This window comes from Equus przewalskii, chromosome 21 (genome assembly GCF_037783145.1).
Source record: "Equus przewalskii isolate Varuska chromosome 21, EquPr2, whole genome shotgun sequence".
Taxonomy (NCBI): domain Eukaryota; kingdom Metazoa; phylum Chordata; class Mammalia; order Perissodactyla; family Equidae; genus Equus; species Equus przewalskii.
The window spans coordinates 34,106,953-34,121,362 of record NC_091851.1 but is presented as its reverse complement, the minus strand read 5'-3'; the positions used below and the strand labels follow the sequence as shown (position 1 = coordinate 34,121,362).

The 14,410-nt window shown below is 52.6% G+C and overlaps 1 protein-coding gene across 1 annotated transcript; it reads left to right on the top strand.

Moving 5' to 3' along the window:
• The first annotated feature begins 5,898 nt into the window (after nucleotides 1–5,898).
• KCNS1 (potassium voltage-gated channel modifier subfamily S member 1) lies at nucleotides 5,899–12,935 on the top strand. Its single transcript, XM_070589294.1, has 3 exons — nucleotides 5,899–6,167; nucleotides 8,372–9,414; nucleotides 11,630–12,935. The coding sequence occupies exons 2-3, from the start codon at nucleotides 8,389–8,391 to the stop codon at nucleotides 12,098–12,100; spliced, it is 1,497 nt and encodes a 498-aa protein (XP_070445395.1). The 5' UTR covers nucleotides 5,899–6,167; nucleotides 8,372–8,388; the 3' UTR covers nucleotides 12,101–12,935.
• The last annotated feature ends 1,475 nt before the right edge of the window (nucleotides 12,936–14,410 follow it).

Genomic DNA, 14,410 nt, shown 5'->3' with positions numbered 1-14,410 from the left:
GTTTCCCCATCTATAATCTCAGGTGGTTAACACAGGTAAGACGGTACATGGTACTGTTTGCCCACAATCTCTACTTCCTCCCTATCCTGAGCATGGCTTCCCTGGGGAACAGCATACATCCCTGGCCCTGTGATTTGGGGTTTGGCCCTGGGCTGTGTTTTGGCTAATGGGATATGGGTGCAAGTGACAGTGCACCAATTTCAAGGCAAGGCACCAGCCTTCTTGGAGCCTCCACCTGCCATGAGAAGAGCTTGCCCAGAAGCCACTGGTCTCAGGATAAAAGACACCTGCAGCATCCCTAAGCTGAGCTGTCCCAGCTAATCCCCAGACTTGTGAGAGGGAAAGAAATGTTTGTGAGAGGAAGCTAGCGAGATCTGGGGGTTGTTCATTACCGATTTATCGCAGCAAGAGCTTGTCTAATTCGGATGATGCCCACTCTGCCTCACACATTAAAACCTCTTTTCATTCATCTATCCTTTAACCCTGGGAAAGGTGGGCATTGTTATTCCCATTTGACGATGAGGAAACAGAGGCTTTGAGACGAGACTTGCCCAAGATTCCCAGCTAAGGGGTGAAATAGCCCGGATTAAACCAACCACGTTCCTCCTTAGATACTGATAAAATCAACAGCAGTTAAAATTACAGCACACTTACCCTGTGCCAGCTGTCACTTTAATTACTTTACAAGTATAATCTCATTAAATCCTTGCAGGTTGACCACATAGGCCTTATCATTTTTGTCCATTTCACATATGAAGAAACTGAGGCACAAAGAGGTTAACTTGGCCAAGGTTGTACAGATTATAGTTAGTAGAACTGGGATTGAACCCCAAGGAGAGACACCAAAGCTTACACCTTATTGATTACTCTAATTACATTCTGTTTTTGAAAATTGCCTTCAGCACTAAAGACTCAGTTTCCACATCTGAAAAATGGGGATTACAAAGACCCAAGGAGGTTACACGACCAGCCCCAGTTCTAGGCAGCTGGAACCTGAGTCTGATGGTATGCAGCTCATTGCCCTGCGTTTCTTTCCTGAAAGGCATCAGGAGGGAAATTGAGAAGCCCCAGGAGGAAGCTCCCAGGTGGGCCAGTTAGCACTCGGCTGCTAAGGGCACCATGGCTGTTCTGAGGCCCCGAGTTCTGAGCTAGTTCTTGGAGCAGCAGGAGGTGGCAGGTGGCAGGCCATGGTCTCTGGCTACAGGTGGCAGCATCTACACAGTCCATTCTAGAGTCACGTGCTCAGCTTCCTGGCTAACGCACTACCTGTTCTATCAGGTCTGCGCACAGGTCTGTCCTCAACTACCACATTCCAGTCCGCCCAGCTCCATCTCCACTGCCCTTCTGGAAAGTCTCCTGGGAGGCTGGCCACCTGCATCCGGGCGCCTAGGTCCTCCGTCTCCAATCTTGCTTTCCTCCCTCACTCATTCATGTCTGCTGAGCTCTAGGCGGTTCCTTCACAGAGCTCGTGCACTAGAGAAAGAGACAACCCCCTAGCTAGAGAGCTGCGTGATGAGCATCCGGCTGGAGGAACCCAGAAGACTCTGCAAGGCCAGGAGGGACCTACCTCAGCCTGGAGACCAGAGAAGACTTCCTGAAGGAGGTGACAGCCAAGCCGAGACCTTGGGTTTTAGTAAGAGTTAGCCAAGTATGACACTGCTGGTCATCCATTTTCCTCTTCTTCCTTAACGACAGCAATGTCCCGAGTGGGAAACATTTGGCCACCCCCCGCCCCCAGGTGACTGGGGTGCTGGTGACATTCTATATTTTGACCCGGAAGGCAGTCACATGGATGCATAAATTTGTAAAAAAATCAATTTAGCTGTAACTTAAGATTTACTATAAGAACACTATACTTCAATTTTTTTAAGTAAATTAATTTTTTAAAAAATTGTTTCCTCCTCCTCAGGCTCCCTTGCAGCTAGGGATGACCATGTGACCTAGAACTGGCCAGTCAGAAGTTAGAGGATGTCTAGTGGGTGGGACTTCCCAGAAGGCTATTGTTTTTCTAAGGAATGGGATAGATTCAGCCTTTTGCCCATCATCCACTCACCCTTCGCCCTCCTGCATGGCTGCTGCAGCTAGAACCGCTGTCTGGTGACCTTGAGGACTGCTTTAGGTGGGTTTTCCCCAGAAGCAAATCTTGAGATGAAGATCACAGGATGGTGATGATTTGGAAATGCTCCCAGGAGAAATGGGTATGGGAGTGGAGAAGTGTACCAGGAAGGGAGGGAGACCAGTAAGGGTGTGACATAAGCAAAGTCCCACAGGAGGGGTCTAGAGACAAGTGTAGTGACTCTTCTGAGTTGTCCCCATGGAGCAAGGACACTGCAGCATGTAAGCCTCTGTACCCTTCAGTTATCAGTTAAGAACTTGGGGGTGGGGGTTGGGGCCCATAAATTCCCGGGCACTTCAGGCTTTCCTTGTGTGCTGGCATAGCAGGCTCTGCAGCCTTACAGTAGCCCTTTGACAAAGAGATGCAGATACTAGCCGTTGGGAGGGAAGCATGCCAGGAGCCAGCGTGCACAAATGTGGTAAAGGGATCCAAGGTGATATGGACAAATCACTGGCCTCCTCTGCTACTAGAATGGGAGCCACACAAGGACAGTGGAGGAGGAAGTGACAAGGAGGCTGGGTCTTCAGTGCCATTCTTGGGCAGCTGCACCATCTCTGGACTGCCAAAAAATGTCAGCTTCTCTCTGATTACTCAGCTCTATGGTTCAGTTTTTGTTTTTGCTGCTGAATTAAATCTTAACTGACATACTGGGTAAGGAAAAGGCAGGAAGAGTTGCTCACGGAAAGGGAACAGCATATGCTATTCCTCACCACAATTCTGAAAGGCAGTATTGTTCCCATTTTACAGATGAGAAAGATAAGAATCCAAGAGGAGATGTCACTTGGCCCATGGTCTCACAGCAATTCAGTGGTAAAGGCAGGATTCAAACACAGTGGTATCAGTTATCTGTGTAACAAATTACCACACACATAGTGGCTTAAAACAACACACATTTATTATCTCACAGTTTCTGTGGGTCAAGAATCCAGGATTAGCTGGGTCGTCTGCTTCAGGGTCTCACAAGGCTGAAATTAAGGTGTTGGCCGGGGCTGGGGTTTCATCTGAGCCTCGACTGGAGAGAGCCACTTTCAAGTTTACGGGGTTGTTAGCAGAATTTCAGTTCCTTGAGGGCTCTTGGGCTGACTTCCTCAGGTCCTGGCTGGTTGTTGGCTGGAAGTTGTCCTCATATCCTTGTGTTTCCAGCACAGCAACTAGCTCCATCAAGGCAGCAGGAAGTCACAATCTTGTGTAACCTAATGCCAGAAGCAACATTCCGTCGCCTTTGCCATATTCTGTTCATTACAAGCAAATCAGTAAATCCTGCGCACACTCAAGGGGAAGGGATTACACAAGGGCATGAATACCAGGAGGCAGAGATCATTGGGTGACATTCTAGAAGCTGCCTACTTAATTACAAAAAGGTCTGCACCTTATGCAACATCAAGCTTACTCTTTAGGGTAAAACCTCATGGGTTCAGATGGCCATTTCTGGCCAGGACTGAAGGAGAATTTGGGGACAGCCCATCCACGGCATGTAAAGGGTATGGATACCCCTTTAGCCCCAGAGGCCCAGAATGCCCCTCTTCCCACTCCTGTCACTCATTAATTCATCCAACACTCTGTTTACCTCTCATGTGATCTGGGAGTGAAACGGATCCTGGTTCCATTCTCTTCTGCCCTTGGGAAATAGGTCTATCTTTTCTCTTCTTGGAAACTGCCTCTCCAACCCCAGGGGGATCTCCCTGAGTATGGGGGGCAGTGGAGGCAGCAGAGAGAGCTCCAGGCCAGGAAACGGGAGAAGTACTTCTCCGCAGATCTGTCTCAGTTTCTTTGTTGACAAAACGAGGGAATTGGGTAGGATGATGCCTAAGCATCTTCCTGCTCTGACTTACTACTTTGAGGGAAGAATTGAGGGGGCACCGCCTAGAGCTGCACTGTCCAGTAAGGTAGCCACTAGCTACATGTGGCTACTGAGCACGTGAAATGTGACTAATCCAAATTGAGATTTACTGTAGGTGGATGGAGGAGGCAGAATTCTAAGATGATTCCCAGTGCCCCTGCCCCTGTATAATCTCCTCTTTGAGTGTATGTAGAATCTGAATGTGTGTTATACGGCAAAAGGGACGTTGTCCTGGGTGGGCCTGGCCTAAGCAAGTGAGTTCTTTAAAAGCAGAGCAGTTTCTCTGGCTGGTCCTAGAAGAGGAAGTCAGCATTCTGGTTTGGCTGGAAGAAAGCAAACATCCATCTTGTGAACCGCCTGTGGGGCCACGTGGCAAGAAACCGCAGGCAGCCTCTAGGGGCTGAGAGCGATCCCCAGCAGACAGCAGGAAAAGGGGGACCTCAGTCCTACAACCACAAGGGAATGAATTCTGCCAACAATCTGTGAGCTTGGAAGAGAACCCCAAACCCCAGATGAGAACCACAGCCTTGGCTGACACGTTGACTTCAAACTGGTGAGACCCTGAGCTGGGAAGCCAGCCATGCCGTGCCCAGATTTCTGACCTATAGAAACCGTGAGATAATCCATTTGTATCAAGCTACTAAGTTTGTGGTAACTTGTCACACAGCAACAAAAATACCCTGGATTTTAAGACTTAGCCCAAAAATGAAAATGTAGGGGCTGGCCCTGTGGCCGAGTGGTTAAGTTCGTGCACCCCACTTTGGCTACCCAGGGTTTTGCCGATTTGGATTCTGGGCGCAGACCTAGCACCACTCATCCAGCCATGCTGAGGCGGCATCCCACATGCCACAACTAGAAGGACCCACAGCTAACATATACAACTACATGCTGGGGGCTGTGGGGAAAAAAGGAGAAAATAAATGGAAATGTAAAATATCTCATTAATAATTTCTTTACTGATTCCGTGTTGAAATTATAATATTTTGGACATACCGGCTTAAATGAAATACAGTATTAAGACTAATTTCACCTGTTCTTTTTACCTTTTTTAATGTTGCTATCAGAACATTTTCAATTATATGTGTGGCTCGCGTTATATATATTGGATAGTGCTGGCCTAGAGGACTCAGAATTGAGTCATATGACCTCAGGTGAACCGCTCAAAGCCTTACATTTCTTATCTGGGAGACTAGAATAATAATACACCTACCCCACACATGTATTTGCAGCTTAAATGAGATGAGGCCCGTAGAATAGATGAGGCCCACGGCAAGTGCTCAATAAATGTTGGTTAATATCATTATTAGTAGTAATAGTTATAAAGTAGAAATCCTTTCTTGTAACCAGGTCTGAATCTCCAGCACCCTCTCCCCAACCAGGCATACAGTAGGTGCTCAATAAATGCTTGCAGATTAGACAACCTTAACAAAGCTCTTTGGCTCAGTTCTCCCTTACCCTCACAGCCCACTGGGAAGGCAGGAATCAGAAATCTGTGGGCAGCAGACGACACTGAACTTCAAGGGGCAAAATGATCTGTTGCAGGCCTGACAGCCGGCAGGGGAAGGGCCGGGCTCACAGGGAGAGGAGGCCACAGTCTCCAGCTCCCAATGCAGAGGCCCAGCCACAGTCCTGAAAGATGTGAGTTCCAATCCCAGGTCCACTACTCCCAGCTAAGTGCCCTGAGCAGGTGACCGAGCCTCGTCTGGGAAATGGGGAACGTGAGACCCTGTCCCTGTGAAATCTGTGTACAAATAACTTAGATAAGTCACCCAAAGCAGAGTGCCTGGCACATTGAAGGACTGCACTCAGGAAGCTCCTGTTACTGTTGTTCATGTGTCGAGCAGCTCCGGCTGAAATCCATCTCTGGGGGATCCCCGTCCCCTAAGTAACCCCGCATCCCCTGGTCCCTAACTTAGGGGGATGCCCCGGCTGTGGGGCCCAGGCTCCAGACACCACCCCCCCAAACCGAGTCAGGAATAGAAACCACCGCCTCCCGGCCGCCCGCGGCCTCGCTCCCGCCCCCGGCAGCGATCGATGCGGCCGCAGCCGCTGGGGACGGAGGAACACAGGGAAGGAGAGGGCAGCGGGGCCTCCGGCAGCAGCGACGCTCGGCGGGGCCGCCGGGGCAGAGGCGAGCCCGGGCGCGGCCAGCGGTTCCCCAGCCCGGGCGCCTTCGGGGACAGACGCAGAGCCCTGGAGGGGCCCCGACAGGTAAGGGGCCTCCCTGGGAAGGGGCATGGACCGGGGAAGGGGCGGGGGCTGCCCCGCGTTCAGGTGCCTGTGCCGCCGCCCTCCCACTGCCCGCCCCATAAGACCCCCTAAGGAGGGAGCAAAGTGGGACAGCCGCACTTTAGGGCTGGTCCTGTTGCCTCACCTGTAAAAAGGGATTAGAAAACCTCCCTGGCAGGGTTGGTGTAGGGTTTAAACCAAGCGAAGTGTACCTGGAGCCCAGCGAAGAGACCAGCACATAGTAGGTACTCTAAATAAGTGTGTGGACAGAATCTTGAATCAAAAAGTGTCGTTTTGAACCTAAACTGTGCCATGGACCAGCTGGGTAGTTTTGAGCAAGTGACTTAATCGTTCCTACTAATATTCAGATTCTTATCCGGGAAGGTTTGTTGAATTAATTAACCCATTTCATAGAGCAGGAAGGTTCGTTCCAGAAAGAGAAAGGGATTTCCCCATGGGCATGCAGCTAATGGGTGATGGAACTAGATTACAGACTTCATCTTTTGATGCCAAGTCTAGGTGGCGGGGGCGGGAGTGGACCTGCATCACATACATACTTACTGTGCACAAATTATGTGCCAGGGGCTGCGCAGCTGATAAACATCTTCCTCATTTAACCCTCATAACCTCTCCTGGAAAGTAGGATGTTCCCCAGTTTACAGATGGGGAAAGTGAAGTTCAGCGAAGGAAATGGATCCTCTCAAGGTCAACAGTATGTGGCAGACTCAGAATTTGAACCCAAGTCCAACCAGAGGGCAGTGCAAGGGATTAACATTTATGGAGTACCTACTGTGTTCCAGAGGCTTTGCACACATACTCCCAATAACCTTTCACCCAAAGTGCTAGTATCCCCATTCTATAGATGAGAGAGCTAAAGCCCAGATGGGGAGGACACTGGCCTGAGGTCACACAAGTGACAGAGCTCAGGACACAACCCAGACCCAATTAATGTCAAGTCCAGGGTAGCTACGTCATCCTGCCCTCTTCTTGCCAGGCACTGCAATCCTCCAGCCACCCGGGCAGCATTACTGAACCACAGTGCAGACCAGATTACTGAGGGTCAGGAGGCGAGTCACTGGCCCTCAAGTCCAGCAGAGCCTACAGACAGTGGGCAGTGGAAGGATCTAACATTCCCCGAGCATCCACTAAGGCCGAGCACCTCCATCCAACAGCCATCCTTGGGGGCAGGTGCTAGTGCCTGCTTTGTGCATTGTGCATCATGCAGGAAACCCTGACCTGGAGAAAAGCAGCTTCCTCAAGGCCCCAGGTGCATCTAGGCTGGAGAGACACCCCGGGCTGCCTGCCTCCATGAGATAGCGGAACAGGTGGATAATTTACTAAACCTCTTCTGGCAGCCAGGCCCGATAAAGACGTTAGTTCATTTAATCTTTTTAACATACTTGGAGGTGGATATTTTTCTCTCTGCTTGAGAAAAGCTCAGAGAGGTGACACGACTTGCCTGTGGTCACACAAGAGAGCCAAAGTTGAATCTGGCTGACTCTACAGATGCTTTAAATAGCCTTGCCAGAGGCTCTCAAACTTGACCATGATCAGAATCACCCTCCCGGTTTGTTAAAACTCAGACTGCTGGACCCCAGCAGTCTACAGCAGGCTGAGAATCTGCATCTTCGACAGATTTCCAGGTAAGGCTGATGCTGCTAGACCAGGCAACACACTTTGAGAATTACTGGTCTATAGTGATTCTCCCAACAACCCTAGGCAGTAAGCCTTACTGTCCCCATTTTGCCGAGGACGAAACTGACGTTCAGAGTGCTGGCGTATCAAAGATCCCACAGGAGACCTCTGGTATACGAAAATCCAAGGTGGTCTGGGAAAGGGGGACATTCTATAGGAGCAACCACCAGGTACCAGGACATCCTGCCATTCAGTCGCTTTCATAATCCTCCAAGATAGATCACCGCATTTGTTTTACGCAAATGAAATGGGGGTGGGGAAGCTCAGTGATTTGGCCCAAGTCCCCCAGAGTGGGAGTGTGGGCTATTCAAACCCAAGCCAGACTCTTGAGTCTAGAGGGCACTTGACACCTACTGAGCGCCTACTGCATACCAGAGGCTTCACACAGCCTCCAACTCCCCTGGCTGGTAGATGGAGCAGGGGATTTATAGCCGGTCTTCTTGGAAGGGAGGTCCGGGGACGCCCTCAGTGCGCCCCTCCCGTATCCACAGGTCGGCGCGCGGCAGCCATGGTGAGCGAGTCCCGGGGGCCCGGCGCCGGGGTCCCCTGGCGGCGAAGCGACGAGGCGCTGCGCGTGAACGTGGGCGGCGTGCGGCGGCGGCTGAGCGCGCGCGCCCTGGCGCGCTTCCCGGGCACGCGGCTGGGCCGCCTGCAGGCCGCGGGGACGGAGGAGCAGGCGCGGCGGCTGTGCGACGACTACGACGCGGCGGCGCGCGAGTTCTACTTCGACCGGCACCCGGGCTTCTTCCTGGGCCTGCTGCACTTCTACCGCACCGGCCGCCTGCACGTGCTCGACGAGCTGTGCGTCTTCGCCTTCGGCCAGGAGGCCGACTACTGGGGCCTGGGCGAGAGCGCGCTGGCCGCGTGCTGCCGCGCGCGGTACCTGGAGCGGCGAGTGGCGCGGCCGCGCGCCTGGGACGAGGACAGCGACACGCCGAGCAGCGTGGACCCGTGCCCCGACGAGATCTCCGACGTGCAGCGTGAGCTGGCGCGCTATGGCGCGGCGCGCTGTGGCCGCCTGCGCCGCCGCCTCTGGCTCACCATGGAGAACCCGGGATACTCGCTGCCCAGCAAGCTCTTCAGCTGCGTCTCCATCGGCGTGGTGCTCGCCTCCATCGCCGCCATGTGCATCCACAGCCTGCCCGAGTACCAGGCCCGCGAGGCGGCGGCCGCCGTGGCTGCGGTCGCCGCCGGCCGCAGCGCGGAAGGCGTGCGCGATGACCCGGTGCTGCGGCGCCTCGAGTACTTCTGTATCGCCTGGTTCAGCTTCGAGGTGTCGTCGCGCCTCCTTCTGGCGCCCAGCACGCGCAACTTCTTCTGCCACCCGCTCAACCTCATTGACATCGTGTCCGTGCTGCCCTTCTATTTCACGCTGGTGGCCGGCGCGGCGCTCGGCAACCAGGGCAGCGCGAGCGGCGAGGAGCTCGGCGACCTAGGCAAGGTGGTGCAGGTGTTCCGCCTCATGCGCATCTTCCGCGTGCTCAAGTTGGCGCGTCACTCCACCGGGCTCCGCTCCCTGGGTGCCACGCTCAAGGTAGGGCCTCTGAGGCCGGGTTGGGGGTCTGGGGGAGGTGGGTATAACCATCTGGCAGGTGAGCAGGTGAACTTACAAGCCTGCTGTGTCCAGGCGCACGATGAACTGAGGGGACGTTCTTTGTGCCGGGCACAGGGCTAGATGCCAGGTGTACATTTCATGTCCAGTCTGACATTCCCAACAGCCATGTAAGGAACGCTTTCTGGTATTTCTATTTCCCAGGGGAGAAAGAAAAAGTCAAAGATCACTTTTGATCTGTCAAATATCAAATAGTACATAGCACAAAATATGCAAAGCAAGATGCTAACTGGCTTCTCCACTGAGCCTTTCTTCAGGCATTATCAGGGGCCACAGATATCAAAAGTCACCCTTAGCAGGGTCAGTCCAGCAACAGCCCCAGAGCTAACACTAACGGAGTGCTAGTTCTGTGCCAATTTCGCATCGTCATTGATTTCGTCCCCAGGACAGCTTCCTCAGGAAGATGCTAGTATTTATTCCCTTCCCGTAGATGAAGAACCTGAGGTTGGAGGCTTGGCTTTTTTAAGCCTGGTTGCAATTTATTGAGCGCTCTCCTTGTGCCAGCCCTGCAGTAGGGGTGACTCACTGCCCTGGCAAGCTTACCCTCCAACGGGTGCAATTAGCCTGGTTTGGGGAGGGAGAAAATGCGAAGAGTTTGAACAAAGGCCCAGAGAGAGAGCAGGATGAATGCTGGGAGGGGACGTGGAAGGAAGAGGGTGCCAATTGATGAGGTTGAAGAAGTGAGTGGGATAGGGTACTGAAGGGCCATGAACTCTTGGCCCATGATTTTGGACTTTATCCTGAGGGAATAAGAGAGACTAAGGGGTTTAAGCCAGGGGACATGATATTGTCACTGCTTTGCAGATGTGGAAACTGAGGCCCCAAGAGGTGACACGATTTGTCAGAGGTTCCTCCGTGAGTAAGTGGCAGAGCCCAGAGGAGACCCCAGCAGTGCCTGACTCCAGCACCTCATCCTCTTTCTCCTAGAGCTCCATGAGGCCCTGCTAAGGATCCCTAGAAGGTGCTGAAAGATTCCTTCCACCTCTGGTTTAGTAGAGCCTTTTTCATGCCATCATGGCAGGGCAGCCAGGAGGCTGGGTACAGGCAGGGGACCTGGCCAGAATGCTAGGGCGATGGGCAGGTACAGGGAATTCCATTAGCCAGACACCCTGAACTCCGCACTTCTCCCTCTGCTCCAGAACTCTGTCTTGCCTCCATCATGCAGGGAACCAGAGCCTGAGGCTGTTAGGTTTTTCTGCAAGGAGTGAGAAGAGTATTGACTGCAGGGTCCAAGACACAGGTGTCAGACTATAGACAAGAGCCTTGCTACTCAAAGCGAGGCCGCTGACCAGCAAGCAGCTTTCTCATCCCCTGGAAGCTTGCTAGAATTGCAGAATCTCTGGCCATACCCCAGACCTACTCAGTTGGGTTCTGCCTTTCAAACAAGATCTCTACAGGATCCCTCCACACGTTCGTTTGGAAGGCCCTGTTCTAGACTAGGGGTTCTCAGCCTCAGCACGAGTGACATTTGGAGCCAGATAATTCTTTGTTGTGGGGCTGTCCTGCATTGTAGGAGGTTTAGCAGCATCCCTGGGCTCCACCCGCTAGATGCCAGGAGCACACCTGCCCTAGTTGTGACAGCCAAAAATGTCTCCAGACACTGCCACACGGCCGGAGGCAGAATTGCCCTATGTGAGAACCACTGCCCTAGGGCTTGGCCACACCCATAGGCAAGTGTGTTTAATGGGTGGTCTGTCCTCTCAGCTTCCTTGAGAGGTGGAAAATATTTTTGTACTTTTCAGAAATGTGACAGACCAGTCAGCAGTACATGAAAGCACCTCTGCAGAGTGGAATATAAGCTGTGGTGCTCTCTTGGTTCTGCAACCATGTAAAAACCACACGCTTTTCATCACCTGGCTGGTGCCACCAGTGCCCCTGCGTTAGAAGGAACAGCTGTGGCTTAGTGGGCACCTCGGACAACAGAAATTAGGCCTGTGTCCCAGGGAGTTTTGCTGCCTGTTGTAGTTGAGAGATCTTAGTTTGGAGTCAGGGGACCTGGGTCTTGGCACCAGCTCTGCCTTGCTCTGTGGCTTCAGACCTGTCCCTCATACTCTCTGGGCCTCAGTTTCCCCCTGTGCCCAATACCAGGTCTGTAAGCCCACCCAGCGCTGACTTGACTTCTTACATTCTCTTCCAGCACAGCTACCGTGAGGTGGGCATCTTACTGCTGTATCTGGCCGTGGGTGTGTCAGTGTTCTCCTGTGTGGCCTACACAGCTGAGAAGGAGGAGGAGGTGGGCTTTGACACCATCCCAGCCTGCTGGTGGTGGGGCACAGTGAGCATGACCACTGTGGGCTACGGGGATGTGGTGCCTGTGACAGTGGCTGGCAAGCTGGCAGCCTCGGGCTGCATCCTGGGGGGCATCCTGGTGGTAGCGCTCCCCATCACCATCATCTTCAACAAGTTCTCCCACTTCTACCGGCGCCAGAAGGCTCTGGAGGCTGCTGTGCGCAACAGCGGCCACCGGGAATTTGAGGACCTGCTGAGCAGCGTTGATGGAGTGTCGGAGGCATCTCTGGAGACATCCCACGAGACCTCCCAGGGGGGAAGGTCTGCAGACCTGCAGGCCCAGGCCCCCAGTGGGCCTCCAAAGTCTCAGATTTATTAAAACCAAGGCTCCATGGGCCTCTTCCCACATCCCTACAGTCAGCTGCAACAAAGCCGAGATTCCTCCCCTGCTTAAGTCCTTCCTGGTGGCATGCCCTCTCAGGGTTACTCACCCCAGCCTGAGAAATGAGACCCAGAGGCTGGGTCCCTTCCGCCAAAGGTCCAGGGCAGGACAGTGTTACCCTAGATTCTGTGAGCCTGGAGAACAACCCAGAGACCTTTATAAATGAACCTCCAGGCCATCCGAGAAGCACGCATGAGCCAAAGGGAGAAAGTGGAAAGGAGGCTAACAATTCCAGAGCATCTCCTCTCTCTTAGCTATCTCACATTTGGGCCTATGCTGGAGGATGAGAATTATCCCCATTTCACAGATGAGGAAACTGAGGCTCAGAGAGGTGCACTGACTTGCCCAAATGTCACACAACCAGTAGTGGCACCAAGTTTGTAATCTGGGTTGTTGCTCTGCGAAGACCAATGTTCCTTCTGCCCTGTCTTCCTTCTGCCCTCACAAAGTTTGCATGGGGTTTTAGGGGGTTCATGGATCCCCCAGAGTTGATCTGTGGAGTTAGAACCCTCTGTCAGAGCTAGAGAAAGGACCAGACAGGGAATTCAGAAGTAGGAGCCCAGGGGCCAGCCCAGTGGTGCAGTGGTTAAGTTTGCATGCTCCGCTTCCACAGCCTGGGGTTTGCAGGTTCAGATCCTGGGTTCAGACCTATGCACCACTTATCAAGCCATGCTGTGGCAGGTGTCCCACATATAAAGTAGAGGAAGATGGGCACAGATGTTAGCTCAGGGCCAGTCCTCCTCAGCAAAAAAAAAAAAAAAAAAGAAAAAAGATTGGCGGCAGATGTTAGCTCAGGGCTAATCTTTACACACAAAAAAAGATGTGGTTCTTTTCTCAAAGATGAAGTCTGGGAGGAAGGGGGTGGGAGCTGCCCCTTTAGCTAATGTGCAAGATTTGTTAAGCAGTAGTCTCCTGCAGCTTCCTCCCAGGGCTGGCTTGAGATACAGAACATCTGAAGGGGCCCTAGCCTGAGGCCTGAGGTCTCGACCTGGCTATGCTAGGACCTGATGTGTGAAGTGAGCGAGTTCTTGCCGCATCTCCAGATTTCAGCCCATCATCACAATCCGTGCCCTGGAGGGAGCCGAAAGCCCAGTGGAGCAGAGGAGGCAGTGACTTAAAGCCAGCTCGACTCTGAAATGTTGGTGGCAAGGGGCTGCCAAGCGTGGACACCTGTCCCCCACCTCGGATCCCTCAATCTCACCTTGGCAGTTCCCTTCTTACCATGCAGGCAAATGCTTGTGACTCCTGCCCTTTGGCCAGCTCCGCGCCCTCGTCCTTGCGGGGGACATATGGCATATTCCCCTGCTGCATCTTCTCTCCACTTGCTGGGAAAGTTGGGAGGGGATGCTTCCCGTAGCACTTTTCACATACTGTTGCCAGAACACCCGTCACTGTGCTGTCGTTGCCTGGCTGTGGCTCTGACTGTCCCAGCACCCTGAGCTTCACGATGGAAGACATTGTCTGGTTGAACCTGGGCTTGGTGGGGAGCAGGTGTCTAGTCAGCGTTGAGTGGATCAACCAGTTCCTACAGCTTAACTGTGTGCCAAGCACTGGGGAGAAAGAGGAAATGAAATAACCAGAGAGACCCAGCCCCCGAGAGGTGTAGACAAGACTGAAAAGGAGGTCCTTTCAGTTCTGCCCCCTCTTCCTCCTTGCTTTTTGAGGCTTTTACACCGATTTCCTTGCAGATTCTTCACTCACTCATTCAACAACTATCTTTTAGAAGAATCATAAGCTGGGGCTTCCCGTGTGGCCTGCAGACACATTTTATTTAGCTGAACAGTATTTTTAGTATATTTTTTCAATTGGAATGCCTTTGGGTGAGCATGCACTCTCCAGTCCCCCACACTGTGTCCCCCCCCAACACACACACACCACCGTCTTAGCCCTGCCACTTCTCAGATTTACTGAGCCCACTTGGCCTCCGATTTATTGACTGCTTACTGGGTTCAAGAGATATGATAAGGAACAGAATATATATCCCTGTACTTGTGAAGCTTACAGACTGGTGGGGGAGACAGATTTTAATCCAGTAATCACGTAAACATGTAACAGTGAGCTCTACCACGTACAGGGGACTAGAAGCACGGACGATGTAGCAGGGACCATTAACCGAGACGGTCAGAGAAGACTTTCCTGAGCAAGTGACGATTAACCGAGACGGTCAGAGAAGACTTTCCTGAGCAAGTGACGATTTAACCTGCCATCATACGGATAAATAGCTAATTAGCCAGTGGGGGTTCCAGG